Source organism: Alexandromys fortis, unplaced genomic scaffold (genome assembly GCF_014885135.2).
Source record: "Alexandromys fortis isolate MF-2015 unplaced genomic scaffold, M_Fortis_MF-2015_v1.1 scaffold_239, whole genome shotgun sequence".
Taxonomy (NCBI): Eukaryota; Metazoa; Chordata; class Mammalia; order Rodentia; family Cricetidae; genus Alexandromys; species Alexandromys fortis.
This window is the reverse complement of record NW_026068120.1, coordinates 1,072,640-1,089,929: the sequence shown is the minus strand read 5'-3', so window position 1 is coordinate 1,089,929 and position 17,290 is coordinate 1,072,640. Positions and strand designations below refer to the sequence as shown.

The window sequence follows — 17,290 nt, the reverse complement described above, 5'->3', positions numbered from 1 at the left end:
TCCTTACTGTATTCCAAATCTTACTCTATAGTCAGAGATGAGTGTAGCTATCACCCCTCATCAAGGAAGCTTCACTTTAGAGAAAACAGAGACCATCACAGAGACATACTAACACGGAAAGGGACAATTTCATCATCTCTACCCCTGGATGGGCAAGGGAGAGTTAGCCTCGCCCAGGAATGAGCTCTCCTATTGGTTATTCCATACAAAGTGGTCATCCTTGAAACCATATACACACAAACAATAAAACCAACTCAGCAGATGGTACTGATGAATTTATGTATACAAATACATACACTAGCTGGGTGATGGTGGCGCACGCCTTTAATCCCAGCCCTCAGGAGGCAGAGGCAGGCAGATCTCTGTGAGTTCGAGGCCAGCCTGGTCTACAAGAGCTAGTTCCAGGACAGGCTCCAAAGCTACAGAGAAACCCTGTCTTCAAAAAAAAAAAACCAACAACAACAACAAACAAAACAAAACAAAAACAAATACATACACTATACATATATTTGACAATAGTAGCCAAAAGAGGGTCTATCAGTTTGAGACTGGGAATGGTAGTGGGATAGGCTGGAGGACGGAAAGGAAAGGGGGAAAAAGATGAATTCTATTTTAATTAAAAATGTATCAAAAACAGGGCTGGAGAGATGGCTCAGAGGTTAAGAGCACTGGCTGCTCTTCCAGAGGTCCTGAGTTCAATTCCCAGCACCCACATGGTGGCTCACAACCATCTGTATTGAGATCTGGCGCCCTCCTCTGGCATGTGGGCATACATCGAGGCAGAATGTTGTACACATAATAAATAAATAAATAAATAAATAAATAAATAAATGTATCAAAAACAATAAAAATGGAAAATGCTAAAATTTAAAAAGATTTTTACTTTACTGTATGTGTATATGTCTGTGTGAATATATGTCATGTGACTTTGGGTACGCATGAAGGCCTGAAGTAGGCATTGGATCCCCTCGAGCTGTATTTACAGGTAGTTGTGAGCCACCTGACTTAGATGCTGGGAACTGAATTCAGGTTCTCTGGAAAAGCAGGAAGCACTACTAACTGCTGACTCTGCTCTCTCTCTCCTAACATCATTTTAAAGATTAAAAATTCCTATTTATTGGTATAGGAGGTTCTTCTGTCTATGTGTTGCTTTCATTGGTTGAATAAAGAAACTGCCTTGGCCTTTTGATAGGGCAGCACTCAGGTAGGCGGAGTAGACAGAACTGAATGCTGGGAAGAAAAGCAGAGAGAGAGCCGCCATGGACCTGCCAGGTCAGACATGCTGAATCTTTCCCAGTAAGCCACAAGCTTGTGGTGACATACAGATTATTAGAAATGGGTTGAATCAAGATGTGAAAGTTAGCCAATAAGAGGCTAGAACTATGGGCCAGGCAGTGTTTAAATGAACACAGTTTCTGTGTGACTATTTCAGATGTAAGCTAGCGGGGCAGCTGGGACGACAAGCAGCTGGCTTGTTCCTGTTACAATTTATTGCACATGTATGTGTGTACGTGAGTGGGTAAATGTATAACATGTGCATGTATGTGGAGGTCAGAGGACAACTATGGGAGTCAGTTCTCCCCTCTGTCATGTGGGTCCTGGGGATAAAACTCAAGTGATGATGTTTGGTGTCAGGGGCCTTTCCTTGCTGAGTTTTCATGCTCATTTTCATTAGTTAAATATGAGAATCTGGTACGTATACTGAAGTAATAACTGAAAGTGTACTTATACTGCGTTCTCTGCTGCAAATGAGTCTCCTTGGAAGACTTCTCTGACCCAATACTAGATATCTGTAATGACAGCATACCTGACCCAATCAAAGGCCATTTACGTAATCTGCTAGATTACCATTCTGTACGATTTTAATAGTTCTGTATCACTCAAGCATATAGTTTAGTCTTTGTCTTATGTTTGTTGGTGATACTTGTGAAGAACGGAAGTTTGGGGTGGCATATGTCTCCTCAAGGCTGTGACAACATCACTTAGAACAAAGCCAGACATGTGCTCAATCAACACCTCAAGGCAGGAAAAATTTGCTGAAATACTACCAAACAAAACAACTAAACAAAATAAAGGGTTTAGGGCCTCAGGAAACGGCTTAGTTGTTAAATTCTGTGCCACGCAAACATGAAGATTTGAGTTCAGATGCCTAGGACCCACGTAAAACGCTGAGTACACCTAGAATTCCAGTACCTGGAGGCAGAAAGGAGTTTGCCTGCCAGCTGACCTAGCTTAGTCAGAGTTCCAGGAGTAGCAAGAAACACTAATCCAAAAAATAAGGTAGGTGGGGCTAGAAAGATGGCTCAATGGTTAAAAGCACTGGCTGCTCTTCCAGAGGACTCAAGTTCAATACCCAGCAGCCACATGCTGGCTCACAACAATTGGAACTCCAGTTCCAGGGGATCTGATACCTTCTTATAACCTCTGCAGGTACCAGGCATATGTTGTGTACAGGTACACATGGAGGCAAACATTCACACACATGCACACACACAGACGCACACACACGCATACGCACAGAGTTTAATCAAAATACTAAAGAGACTGGCTTATTAAAAGACACAAGTTTTGTTTTGGATTATTGTTATATACAAGGGTATGTTTGCGGAGCAAAAAGAACAAAAGACATATGTGCCCACTTAGAAGAGATACCCTAAAAACACATTCACTGCTAAACACCTTGTTTCTCGAGTTTCAGCTTAGGGCATGAGGTGTCAGACAGGAGCATAGGACCAAAAAGAAGTGTGTGCAAACTTTTACCTGGATGCAAGAGATAAAGGGTGGGAAGAATAAGAAAGTGGAATTAAGGAAACGGTTGAAGTCTTGAAGCAAATTTTGAGTGATGATGTTTTTTTCAGATGTTGTCTTAAATTTATTCATTTCTTTTAAAATCCCAGAAAACAAGCTGCTGAAGAGTTGCTTTGCAATTATTGGGTCTTTCTGTTAAAAATAAAAAAGAAACATAAATCAGACCTGAAGTAGTGTTTTAGAGCTTTACTTTAATTACCAACTGTTAAAAATATTCCATGTCTACATCCAGTTCACAGGATTTGAACAGGCTATTATACAAGGGGAAGGGCACCTAGAATTTAGTCAATTACTTCTGGCTTGATGTGGATTATGATAAGCAAACAGTCACAGTTCAAGCTAGGACCTCAATGCTTCAAATTGTGTGGAGACTAAGCTGTCAAGTGTGTGGTATCATGCTTGCGAAGACCTTGAAGAATGACTTCGACAGGGCTCCATGGCACTGTCCTGATGCATGTATGCATGCAACATCTGCGCAGTGAACATTTCATGAACACTTCCTAGCTCTCTATACTTGTTTAGTGAAGGCACACACACATATAAGAATAAAATTGAACAAGTACTCTATTTTACAAAAGCAACGTCAAAGCCACACAAATATGATTTGTCCTTTAAGCAAAAATTCTTGTTTAAACATTTATAATGTTACTATATAAAATTTTAGAAAATAGTAAGAATTATTGCTAGATCCTAGTATTTTATCAGCCTGTGTGCTTTCATTCAGCACGTAGTAGTCAGCAGGTTTGTTAACTGACCACTGATTCCTGAGAGCTACGTACAAATTCCTTCATTGTTGGAGAATTCTAAACACTCACTCTGTTAGACCAGTTGCAGTCACTGAAATAAAAATCCTCTTAGTTGGGGACGGTGCTGTACACCATTAGTCCCAACACGAAACAGAGGTAGGTGTATCACTGTGAGTTCAAGGCCAGTCCAGCTAACACAGTGAGTTCCAGGATAGCCAGGGCTTTGAAGGGAAACAACATCTCCAAATATTTAATTAATTAATTTAAAAATGCAAAAAATAAAACCCAACCCAAAAAACAATGACCTCAGCAGCAGGCAGTGCTGCCTGCTGGGCCTGTGACAGATACCATGGCTCCCAAGTATTTTCTAAAACAGGACAAGAAGCCTAGCCTGGCTCACACAACACTGCACCATGTCACTTAAAGAAGTTGCTGGCATATAGCAGGTATTCCATACACAAACATTTGTTTAATAAAGTACCGGAACTAGAAATATCAATCAGTACATCCCTCCTTAGAGAACAGAAGGAAAAAAAAAGTCTTGCCTCTTTGTAAAAAAAAAGTGCCCCAGTTTTGTTTTATATGCACATAAAGGGATGAGCTGATTTGATACAATCTTAGGCCTGTGATCTGCCAATAGCACTGCACATCATGATGCCTTTGGACAGGATGGAGAACACTACAGGACTGAGAAATAAGAGATTAGAGGAAGACGAGGGTCTTGTTCTTGCCCCACACTTAGAGGCACCTGTAACTTTTGCCATATATTCTAAGCATTACTAAACTTTTTAATTTTAATTTTTTTATTTTATTGACTTATTGATCGATTGATTTTCGAGACAGAGTTTCTCTGTATAACAGTCCTAGGTATCCTGAAACTAGCTCTGCAGACCAGGCTGGCCTTCAACTCACAGAGATCCACCTACCTCGAGTGCTAGGATTAAAAGCATGCACCACCACAGCCCAGCTAAGGGCTCTAGTTTTTTAACACAGCTACATCTAGGTTGAGTGTGCAATCTTTTGCTACAGTCACATAAGCTGTCTCCAGTGGTGGAAGCTTGATGAAGGGTACATGTACAATACGGTTTTAAAAAAGAAATTCCTGTCAACGCAGATTATTTAGATCAAACAAAAAGCATACAAGACACTGATCTAAATGGCTTATTTATCACTTCAAAATTTACACTGACTTCTTCCCATTATTCCAATATGATACTGGATAAGAAACATAAATGTCAATCTGATTTTAAAGAGGAAGGCCTTGTGGCTGAGAGCTCAGTGCCTAACATGGCACCCAGTGTTAGTGCATGCTTCTAGTTAACGTCTACAGTAGGGTCTCCTCATGTGACAAAAAAATTTCACAAAACTAGGAATTAAATTAAATTGAAACTACCATTTAAGGGAAACACCCCCCTTTAAAACCATTTTTTTCTAGAAAGAGTACAGACCCCTGGAACCACAAATGGAGCTTCTAACGTGAACATAAAACGCAGTATGTGGGCAGACCTGGGCCACAGCTTGCAAGGGGGTGATGAGACTGCTGTGCTGGATCTGGATGTCAGGAAGGTCACCATGACGATAGCTTCTGTACAGAACAACCTGGGCATCCTGCTTCGTTTTTAACTCACTCTTGATATCCTAAAATCACCAGAAGCAAAGAGTGAAAACAGATTTCATGTAGGAAAACCAAGTACGCCAAGTGTGGTAGTGCATGCTTAGGAGGTAAAAGGATAGGGAGGTTCAAAGTCACCTTTGGTTGAGGCCAGTTTAGGCTACCTTGCTTCAAAACCAAACAAACAAACAAACAAACAAACAAACAAACAAACCAAAAATCTAACCAATCAAACAAACAAACCAATCAACCAAATAAACAAAAACCCAGCCAAACTAAAGAAGATCAAGCAGGTATGCAAAATCAAATTGCCAGAACACATCTTTGGTATAAAAGTAATAATTTAATCATACTATAGTTTGGTCAGTTTGAAAAATTTGGTTTAACTGAAAAATTTGAATCTGAATATCCACAAAAGTATACATCTGAGCTAGGCTCCTTTCTAACCCTCAAACAGGATGCCTTGTCTAAGGTCCACAGTGATGCCGCACTCACTCACATGTATACTCCTCAGTCCCTGCACGCCTCTCAGTGTGCCTTCAACTTTTCCCTCATCAGCAGTTCCAATCTCAGGGGTCTCTCCAGAGACACTTTCCATAGATGTGTTCATAGCTTAGTTCTGTTGGAGTACTTTATAATCTCTACTTGTCTTTTTGTGTGTCATGTACTGGACCTAGCCCATTAACAAATCATCTCTTCATGGCTGCCACTTACTATAATTTCTGAGTATCATGCTTCAGAAACATTTATCAATGAATGCAAATACAAAAACATGGACTTCTAATGTCTAATGACTGGCTGGCAGCTTCACCACTGAGTATCTGTTTCATAGACACCAGGTTGATCTACACTTCAATGTTCTGCCATATCTGACTAACTTCTTGATTGTTTGTAGACAGGGGCCTTAAACCTGTCATCCTTGCATTCTCTATTCAACAGTTCTGATTTCTCATGCTTCTGATGACAAGATGCTGCCTTTCCTTCAGGCAGGGTATCAGGCTTTATCAGACCTATTTTTCCGAGGAAGCACTGGAGCCAGAGAAGGTGCTGAATATACCCCATTTTCAAGTGCAGTCTTCAAACAAGCAAGCAAACAAACAACTGTTCTATTACAGAGACAAGGAGAAAACAAAAAAGAAAAACTCAAGAACTGCTTATTTCATCGCCATTAAAAATGCAGAGGAGGGGGCTGGAGAGATGGCTCAGAGGTTAAGAGCACTGGCTGCTCTTCCAGAGGTCCTGAGTTCAATTCCCAGCAACCACATGGTGGCTCACAACCATCTGTACTGAGATCTGGCGCCCTCCTCTGGCGTGCGGGCATACATCGAGGCAGAATGTTGTATACATAATAAAAATAAATAAATAAATAAATAAATAAATAAATAAATAAATAAAGCAGAGGAACCATCCAAACACTACCTACTTATATCTGGAAGTCAAGTGGCTAAGGGATCACACTGAATTATAATAACAATAGGAGTCTTTAATCACAATCTATGTTAACTGTTGGTAATTTGGTTATTGCTGCTTTCTAAGTAAAACTGAAGCTATAAACTAAACAAGTTTGTTCATTATTTCTGCATATTACAAATTAATTCACTGGGCATGATGGCACATGTACTTATGAGGCAAAGACAGGTGTACCCCTTGGGGTTCCAGGCCAGTCTGGTCTATATAATGAGACCTCATGCCCCTCCCCGCCAAAATACTCATGTTCTACTTGTGTATCCATGGAAGCTTTTGGGTTGTCTGGTAGCCCTAACAGCCATGCAGTATTTTCCAGGTCCCATGGCTCTCACTCCCACTACAGTTTCAGGTCCTGAATTACAGTAGTTGTGCATCTGTCCCTAAAGAACAGAATTAGCGAGAGCTGTAAGAGCAATGACCAGCACTCGCATTTCTACCCATATACAAAGCCAGTCTGCACAGAGAAAGTAAAGCTAAGTAGTGGTGAGCAGAGAGGAGTCAGTTAGTCCTATGGCCCTGGGAACCTTGCAGACAAGGATTTAGGAAGGTGCCATTTCTTAGCAGGTGTCATGAATGTCCTTTATGCCTAGTAATGTCAGAAGGGACTTGTGCAGTGCTACTCCTGTGATTATGAAGACCAATGGATGACAGGATTTATTTCCGTAGTAAGTTCTCTGTGATGCAAAATAGGTACTGAATTCAAGAAAATACAAACCTTCTCTAGTTTTTGTTTCATGAGGCCCTTTTTGGCATAGAGCAAACTGAGGTTTTCTTGGTCCTTTAAAAATCTTCTGCGTAACCTCAGAATTTCTGCTCGATTGTGAGGACCTGAAGAATATAAAGCAGGTTTATCTACTCATGGCCAATTAAACAACATGTGCAATTGACTTCCACTCTTTCCCAGGATACCCCAAAGTGAAAGTGTGTGTTTATCTCTACTTTAAATTATAATTTAGTAATCTGCTAAGGACACAAACCCATAAGGAATAGCAGACACGGCTGACTAGCCGTTCTGACCTATAAGGAACAAGAGTTGTACCTGTCCCAGGAAATCCCAATTAAGTGGTGGACAAAGCAAGGACACAGTGTGGCACAGTCCAAAGACTCAGGGTCTGCTGCAACCAGCACCACCCGAGGGAAAGCAAGGACAATCAGCAGGTCTGGTATAAAGTGTGAGGTGGAAAAGGCCAGCCCAGAAAATAGTGCTGAGACAACTCGGAAACTTGTAGTTGTCTTTCTTCAGTAGTATCTAAAGAGTTATCAATCAAGGTGGAATAATTAGGTCCACGAAAGGTAAGACTGAAAGAGGAGAGGTTCTCCATACAATAGCCAGGAATGAGGCTGGAAAAGGAAGACCTGGAAGAAACTTAAGACAAAATATGGCTGGCAAGATGACTCAGTTGGTAAAGGAGCGTGTTGCCAACCCTGATGATCTGAGTTTGATGCCCCCAAACACATGACAGAGAACAGACTTCTAAAGTTGTTCTTTGACCATGAGTCATGGCACTGAGGGTAGGCACAAGAACATGTGTACAGACATACACACACAAATGTAATAATGACATATATTTCAAAGAAGAAAAATATTTATATTGGGACACAATAAGAGTATAATTCATGGAAATTTGATGATAAACATTCAAAGATCTAAGCATAAGCCAAAATAGTTATCAACACTCAGGGAAAAAATGATCATATACAAAACGACCCAATTACAAGTAGATTTTTTTGTCAAAGTAAGACGAAAAATCAAGCACCGAGGAGACAGATGCTAAGACATAATTACACAGAGGATGAGACCTCCGGCTATGACAAGGCATGAATGCGCCATAAGAAGGGTAAGGACAACAGAAAACCTCAAACGTCAGTCATGTGAAACCAGAAGACAATGAAGAATGATATCGGGAAAAGCAGCACTATAAAATCACTGCCTGGGCTGGAGAGACAGCTACTCATCCAGAGGACCTGAGTACAGTTCCCAGCATCCATGAGAATGCATGAGACCTGTAACTAGCTGAAAGAGATCCAACACCCCTTCTGGCTTCTGAAGGCACCTGCACACACATGGCACTGACTTACACAGATACACACATACACAAAAATAAAATAAAAATAAATCTTAAGAAAATAAAACCACTGCTCAGAGTTACTGAACACTAACAGGGTTATTTATAGGGGACTGCCTCTGGGATTTGGCTTTGTAGATAGGAAAACTGGCTTTTTTTTTCTACTTAGCTTTTGAGAAGTGTTTGACTCTTTAGTTTCTGTGCATATGCAACTGATCTCAATAATCAAGACAAATAAAAATATAAACAACAGGAGAGAGTGTAGCTCAAAGTGGTTGATTAGCATGTGTGAGACTCCAGGCTTTATTCAACAGCATCACAAAAAAATAAAATAAGGTGTAAAAGTCAGGGCTGGGGAATCCAGCAGTCAAGGTGTTAGGTTCTAACCTAACACTGAAAAAAGTCTTAAGAGAATTATTATTTGTGAAGTAACACTTAAACTAAGGACTATTTCTATTTTTTAAACTACATTTCTTTTTAATGATGATAAACAAAGTCCTAATTCATCATACTTTAAGAACTGCTCTCATAGTATGTGAATATTTTAAAACTATAAAAAATATAAGGGCAGATTCAAATATATTTAATATATTATCATTTATTTTACTTTAGATCTATGACTTAAGCTTTTCCAAATCCATACATAAAACTCACAAAAAAATGTTTCCAATTAAGTTTTACCTCTTTCCTTAATGTCTGCACAGACCACCGATTTCACCTATACCACACACACTCATTTTAAATCAGGCAATCCTGCAGATCAGTGAGTCATGGACAACTGCTACTACCTTCAGTAACTGTCCTCTTAAGTCTCAGCTTAAGTTCCATTCAATAAGGAGGCCAAATAGTCCAGAAGTGCCCTAACGCGGACCTGTCTTTAGTAGTTTGTCAGAGAAAGTATCAGGGAAAGTGGCATGCATCTAAGGATCTTGGATGGGCATGGGAAGGTGTCAGAGGACAGTTAAGAAGGTCTTCCTTTTGGGTGAGAGTCCAACCTTACAGCAAGACAGATGGCTCTGCATTCTAAGAAGGAAGAGTCCTGAGAAACAGCAAGTAAGGAGGAAGGGATGCAGAGAAAGTTCCTTGGCACACCCTAAAACTGCAGGTTAGTAGCAAAAAAGATGGCTGCATCTCCTTTTAAAAAGGGAGATTTCGAGAACAACATATGAGTCATAGATTTGAGACTGATGTCTATAAATGGTAGTTGGGAGTAAAACCTGGTGTTTTCATTTTACACTTCTGACTCCTTTTGGCTATGCTTGCTTCTAACTTTAGTTCTATGATCTGAATGCATGCCCATTTCCCCAAGGTACTTACTGTTCTCAGTCTTATAAAGAACTATCGTCTCCCCAGCACTTCCAGGGCTGAGTCTGCAGGCCTACCAGACCTTCCGCCTGTTAGGTTCCCATGGGCTCTGAAAGGAGGCCACCCCACCTACTCACCTTCAAACTGCTAAGGCCCAAGTGATAGTGCTTCTTTCTTTGTCATTCTTCTCATACTATGTGGTACCCACATATGTCTCTTTAGGGGGACCAGAGTCCTCATGAGTGCTTCTACTCCATCCATCAGGTGGTGGTTTCCTAGAGTACCCTGTTTCTTTCCTTTACAGGATTCTCCACAACTCTCCATGTTCCCAGGACATCTAGCTGGCTGGACTACACAGGACTCTCAGATTGGATTCTGCCCTTCATAGACCTTGCTGATGTAATTTTGAGTCTCTTCCACTCAACAAAAATATCACTTACCATTCTATCTTCATGCTTTTCGTCATTTCTCTTCCTACGTCCTAAGCTTCCAGGCTCTTCTCAAATACCCTTCCTCTATCCAGTCTTTCCAAAGGCTTGCTCCACACTGTGTCTGGATTTAAACTCTTACCCCTGAGACTGGGCTTACTAATTGTACCCAAATTACTACCTTACCTGTGTCCCTTATGTTCCAGAAAGTCACTAAACTAATGGATCTGTCACGCACATACTATTTCTTAAAGAATACCAACATGGTAAGGGTCCAAACAATGATTAATGTGTTGAATTTTAATGATTTTCCTTGCAGCTTTCAAGGAAATGTGGACAGTCAGAAATACGCTCTCTCCGTGTAAGCTTCTGCATGGGTGTGTGTGTGTGTGTGTGTGATACATTTTAAAGATGTTCCAGCATTTTGCTTACCACTTTTCACTTGGTTATCCACCTCATCACCAGGAAGGCCCAGTTTTTTCATCCCAAAGTCAGGTCCTACTGACTTCCAGTGTATTCTCTGTGACGTTTCACTCCTCTTGTGGGCAACCAACAAGGAGGAAGATGAGGATTCTGAAGGGAAGACTGTGTGATCCGCCAATGGGTCAATGCTGCTCCCAGTCAGCCAATCAAATGAGCTCCTTTCCACTACAACACACAGGAGCAGAGCAGTGAGGATGCTGCTACCTTGCAGCACCTGTAGAAACCTGCTGAGCACCCCTGCAGTGCCAGACCTCCACAATTACCTTTGACACCCACCGGGCTGAGGTCAAGGGTACTTGGTATGACCCACAGCAGACCAGCCACCTGAGCCTCACGACCCTCCCGCAGCTGTAATCATCAGCTGCAGCATTTTACGTTTACAGTGCTTGTCAAAGAATTTAGAGTGACTGTTCACACTAGTTCTACTTTCAGAAACAACAGAATGTGAAACAAGTTATATAAAGAAAAACACTGAAATGTTTATACAAAATGATTAAGTGGGCTGGAGAGGTGGTTCAGTGGTTAAGAGCCCTTGCTGACCCTGCAGAGGAGCTGGGTTCAGTTCTCCTTACCCACATGGGAGTTTACAACTGACTGTAACTCCAGTTTCAGGAGATCTAGCCTGACTCTAGCTTGTACTAGGTACTGTACGTACTACATGCATACATGGAGGCAAAGCACTCAAACACAAAAATAAAAATAAATCTTTTAAAAAGGATTAAGCTATTTTACTCTGTGATTTATATTTTACATATCAAAGTAATTAATCCACTGGAGAAGAATAGTCCAATAAATTACTGACATCAGTAAATGAATCTGGTTTACTGCTACTCTGCTCTTAAGATGCCTTGGATACAATGCATATTTGTCAAACCAAACCAAAATAAGCATGGCTAGCTACAATCAGATTATTATTCTTTTCTAAAATAATGTCTTTCTCTCCCTTAAAAACTGTGGAAGAAGCATACAGAAACACCCCATCAGCCATTTTTAAACGTATGATTCACTAGCAGTAAGTCCGCTCCCATGACCGCCATCCAGAACCTCTCCTGGGACAGCAGTGAGGCGCCGTAACTGCTTCAGTCCTTCTCCATCGCCTCCACTGGGCCCCAACAGCTGCCCCTTCCTCTCGGCAGAGCTGACTCCTCCAGAAACCTCTCTCCCTTTCCCCTCTGACTGGCACATCTTCCTTGTGGCCTCTGTGACTTTATCTTATTCCTTTATTTCTCTCACAGAAAGTTTCTGTCCTTGCAACAGGATGTCTGGTGACTTGTTACCTGTAGTTTGTGTCGGGGTGAAATCATAGTGCTGTTGGGTGGCCCGCACTTGCCCAGGCCTCTGCCTTCGGTCTGAGAGGGCCCCTTCCTGGGTTTGGGCATGGAGAGCACTTGGAGAGGCCTGGGTCTCCATAAACAGTGGAGTGAGAACAGTGCTTCGAAAACGCCAGTCAGGCTCTATAGTATATTCCTATAGAAAGAGGAATTAAAGAAAATGTTTCTTTCACAGTGACACTGAAATATTTCCATGCTTGCCTGGCATGAGTGAGGCTCTCAGGTCAATTCCCAGCGCCACAAAAACAAACGATAAAATTCAGCAGTACCATTAGCAGATACGTACTGTCACTTCGAGAAGCAACTGAGGAAGAACCCTCCTTTCTTTTTTGGTTTTTGAAAACGGGGTTTCTCTGTGTAGCCTTGGCTGTCCTGAAACTCCTTCTGTAAACTAGGCTGGCCTCGAACTCACAGAGACCTACCCGCCTCTCAAGTGCTGGAATCCAAAGTGTGCACTACCACCACCCGGTTCCTTCTTTCATTTTTGGGATAGGTAGAATACTTTGACTTTGACCTCTAGATATAACCAAGAATAACCTTCAACTTCCGCCCCCCCCTGACTCTAGCTCCCATGTATATGCACCACGGTACCTAGTTCATATGCTGCTGTGAACTGAATCTAAGGCTTCCTACATGCCAGGCGAACACTCTACCAATAGTTACATCTACAATCTACAGTCCCTAGAAAATCTTTGCGTCACCTTTATTATTTTTTTTAAATATTTATTTATTTATTATGTATACAATATTCTGTCTGTATGCCTGAAGGCCAGAAGAGGGCGCCAGACCTCTTTACAGATGGTTGTGAGCCACCATGTGGTTGCTGGGAATTGAACTCAGGACCTTTGGAAGAGCAGGCAATGCTCTTAACCACGGAGCCATCTCTCCAGCCTCTATTATTATTATTGTTATTATTATTATTATTATTATTATTATTATTATTATTATTATTGGTTTTTCAAGACAGGGTTTCTCTGTGTAGCCCTGGCTGTCCTGGAACTAACTCTGTAGACAAGGCTGAACTGAACTTACAGAAATCTGCCTTCCAAGTGCTGGGATTAAAGGCGTGTACTGCCATACCTGGCCAGAAGAACCTTTTTTTTTTTTTTAAAGCCAGGTGTTGAGGCATACATTTTATTTATTATATAGACACTGTTTTGTCTGCATGTCTGCCTGCAGGCCAGAAGAGGGCACCAGATCTCATCACAGATGGTTGTGAGCCACCATGTGGCTACTGGGAATTGAACCCATGTCCTCTGGATATCTCTCCAGTCCCCAGAAGATCCCTCTTCTAAACAAACACTTACTTAAAAAGTGGAAAAAATAATCACAATAGAGAGAAGCCATTCTTCTACCCCTATATTCTACATTAGAGGGCTGATGCCATAGTTAGCAATGCCAACGGTGCCACAACACAACTATCACTAGTCTTGCCACTCAGCTCACCCATGTGCTAAAGAACTACTTATATTTTACCTTTAGGCTATGTGCATCAGCTAGAAATGAAATACAAATGAAGTTCGTTATTTATGCCTGGCATCTCCCTATGACCTATTATCAAAGACACTTCATTTTTCTTTTTAATTTTCTTTTTACAGCAGAAAGAGACTGTTACAAATGGTCAAAAATGAAGACAACTAACCAAAAGATGCCCAATCCCAACTGATACAACTATAAGGCAACCTGTACCTAACTCCCAGGAAACATGGAAGAAGAAGGGCTGGAAAGACTGTAAGAGCCTGAAGACCAAGACATCTGCTTCAGGATTGCGTCTTCTCAATATGATGGGGGCTGCACCCATGGGCTCTCAACAATATGATTGCCCAAAGCTAGAGAAGCCCTGAACAATGACAATACTAGGTGACATGCCTATGTGGATGGGGGAAATCTCCTAAGACCCTACTTTTAGGTGAAAAGCTACAGAGAATAACTGCTGAATAAGGGAGAATCAGTCGTCTCCAAGGAAGAGGCCCCTAGTTAGTTATCCAATACCAAATGGTCGGCCCTAAAGACATATGCATACACACAACATTAAATGGACTCAGTAGGTTATATTTATATATTTTCACATGTGAATGTGTGTGTATAATAATAACAGCTAAAGAAAGAGGCCATGAATTTAAGAGGGAGTGCGGGTTGGGGAGTATGGATGGGACCTGTGAGAAGGGAGGAGAGAGAAGAGGTTAAATGATGTAAATACTATAAAATTCTAAGAATGAAAGAATGAATGAATGAATAAATAAATAAACAAACAAATAAACAGGTACCATTGGACATGCAAATATCTCAAAATCCAAAAATAACACAAAATCAAACCACTTGTAGTCCCAACAATTTCAGATAAGGGGTATGTAATTTGCACTAAGGAACACACCAGGCCATACCCATTAATAAGCTACCACAAGAAGCTGTGAACTTGATCTATGGCCACAGCTAAGCAGGGTTATGCTTGGATAGTATTTGGGTCAGGTGATGCTTCAACCCTATCTCTCCCAGGTAGGTGGGAGGAAGAACAGGAAGGTGAGAGGTCCAGTGGAGTCTGAGAGGATAAAGGGTGTATGACATCAGGGGAAAGGAAGCACGTGCTAGTACCTTAGAAAGGAGTATGTGCACATTTCAAAGTATTAACGATGTTAGTTTAACCATCTTAGAAGACATTCATTAACAACAGGGGAAACATGCAATAGTCACCATGACAAGCACTTCACCTGAAATTCACACTCGGACAGAGGATGCTCGAAGATTGGGTTTATATAATCTGGGCTTATCCTGGTCATTTCAAGCAGAAAATTTGTTGCTAAACTTAAAAAGTGAACTTCTATTTTTGGAGAATATAAAGAATTTAATGCCAACAATCGGTCCAATGTATTGGATGGTAATCTGGTTTCATGGCTCCAGAAATTCCGAATAATTAATCTGAAAAGTGAAGAGAAACACAGGCTTAGATACCAGCAAAGGGAAGGATGCAATGCCCACAGTGTCACGTGGGAACTCCCAGCTCTTCATTCACACAGCTCTCAGATGAACGGGAAGACAATCACAATATAGTCAGAGGTTCTGAAGGACAAATGTCTCCAACAACCGCACATCTGACACACTGGAGAGTTACAGCAATGAGCATATAGCACTAACAATTTTGTGACACAAAAGCATTTTAACAAGCCAGTAGTAGTTGTGGCTCACTCAGGGGTGGAGCCCTTGCCTATCACACAAGTCTCATGTGGATGCCCAGGATCAAAAGTGAATTTCATATAATCTTTACTGCTTTGTTAAAACAATTTTCTGCAAAAATTACTGTCACAATGTATTCAAAACTTAAAATCAAGTTAGGACCAGGAACAAGGGTCAGTTATTACACTGCTAGCCTGATACATATAAGGCTCTCAATTCAATCCTTAGTATTGCCCCAAGAGAAAAACAAAACAAAACATATTGGACTTTTCAACAGACAACTACGTATGAAATTTAAATATAAACTGTTAAAAGTTCAGTGCATTTAAAATTGAAGCCAATGAAAAGTAAGTAATATGTCAGATCATATTAACAACTGTCCTTGTTCTGTGGTTGGCATTTGATAAGATGTTCACACAGCTGAGTTAGGGCACTTCAGAGAACAACCGTTATTGTTTGTATCTCCACATAGAATAAACATATGGTGTCTTCCTAATGCTAAGGTGCCCAACACTTCATTTAACCTTGATATTACCATGATTTTTAACTCTATGTGCTAAATAGAAAACAGAACAGTTGTCATTACAGTCTGTTTCAACTTAAAAAATCTTTAACCAGCCCACTGCATAAGCACGTTGCCCTAACCATCTTTTCACAAGTTTTATTTTCAAATAACCTGTCAGGATTTCAAAATCTTATTCTTCATGTGATTTAAAACACATTTTTCTAAGGATTAGAAAATGCAAGAAGCAGAGAGAACGAAGGCACCAGAGTAAACACTTTAAGCTAGTCTATAACATAACCGAATCCTCATCTAATTTATTCCAGAAGAAGCACACACTGGAGTCCAACGTTCTCATCAACCAGTCCTTGAATCAGCACATCCTTGGCCAGGTTAAAAATTTCCTTGGAGTCTTGATCCATTTGACTTTCTGGATCTCTGTTTGGGAAAATAACAAAATATCAGTATTCTGCTCTGCTCCAATCACACAGTCTGAATTAAAGCAAAGGTGGGTTTCTATGAGACTGGTACCCAAGGCAATTCAGTAGAACTGCAAAAGGTGTGAGATCAGGTCAGATCTTTGTACGCTGAGTTCTGCCTGTTACCTCTGCAGGTACCTGAGGGATATGTCTCTTAAAAGGTGGTGGCGGCGTATGCCTTTAATCCCAGCACTCAGGAGGCAGAGACACTCATATACAAAAAAAAAAAAAAAAAAAAAAAAAAAAAAGCCAAAAAACCCAAAAACCTCGATTTAATCTGTGTGCACTCACGTGTGTGCACATGCATGCAATGCTTGCAAAGACTAGACAATAACAGTAGCTATCTTAGAGCTAGAGTTACAGGAAGTTGTGGGAGCTACGTGTCATGGGTAATGAGAATTAAACTCTGGAAAAGCAGCAAGCCTCTTATCTCTCCAGCCCGACTCCTATATTTCTAACTCAATTGATAATTTTACTTTCTATTTCCTACATATTCATGAAAGAATAGCAAAAAAGGATCATTCGTCAGGTGGTGGTGGTGCACGCCTTTAATCTCTGCACTCAGGAGGCAGAGACAGTTTTTTGTGAGTTCAAGGCCACCCTGGCCTACAGAATGAGTTCCAGGACAGGCTCAAAGCTACACAGAGAAATCGTCTCAACAAACCAAAAACAAACAAACAAAAATGATAATTCAATATATTGAAATAAACTTGTTTCAGCTATTAGTCATATTGCTAAAAGTGTTTTCTTATATTCCAAATCACAAAAAGTACCCACACAAATCCTTCAAAAATGGTTAACAGAGGCCTGGGGAGATGGTTTGGTGGGTAAAGCAACTGCTGTGCAAGCATATGGAACTGAGTTCAAACCCCTAGCAAAGCTGGGGAAGTAG

General features: G+C 40.8%; 1 protein-coding gene across 1 annotated transcript in view; it reads right to left on the bottom strand.

The window, feature by feature from the left end:
• Positions 1-17,290, bottom strand: part of Prkdc (protein kinase, DNA-activated, catalytic subunit) — a 156,463-nt gene that overhangs the window by 44,170 nt on the left and 95,003 nt on the right. The window contains exons 56-62 of the mRNA XM_050125161.1: positions 16,259-16,357; positions 14,955-15,162; positions 12,193-12,382; positions 10,865-11,080; positions 7,349-7,461; positions 5,061-5,192; positions 2,761-2,940 (exon numbers count right to left, since the gene is read on the bottom strand). Of these exons, the coding sequence (XP_049981118.1) occupies positions 2,761-2,940; positions 5,061-5,192; positions 7,349-7,461; positions 10,865-11,080; positions 12,193-12,382; positions 14,955-15,162; positions 16,259-16,357 (1,138 nt within the window). The remainder of the gene's footprint in view (positions 1-2,760; positions 2,941-5,060; positions 5,193-7,348; positions 7,462-10,864; positions 11,081-12,192; positions 12,383-14,954; positions 15,163-16,258; positions 16,358-17,290) is intronic.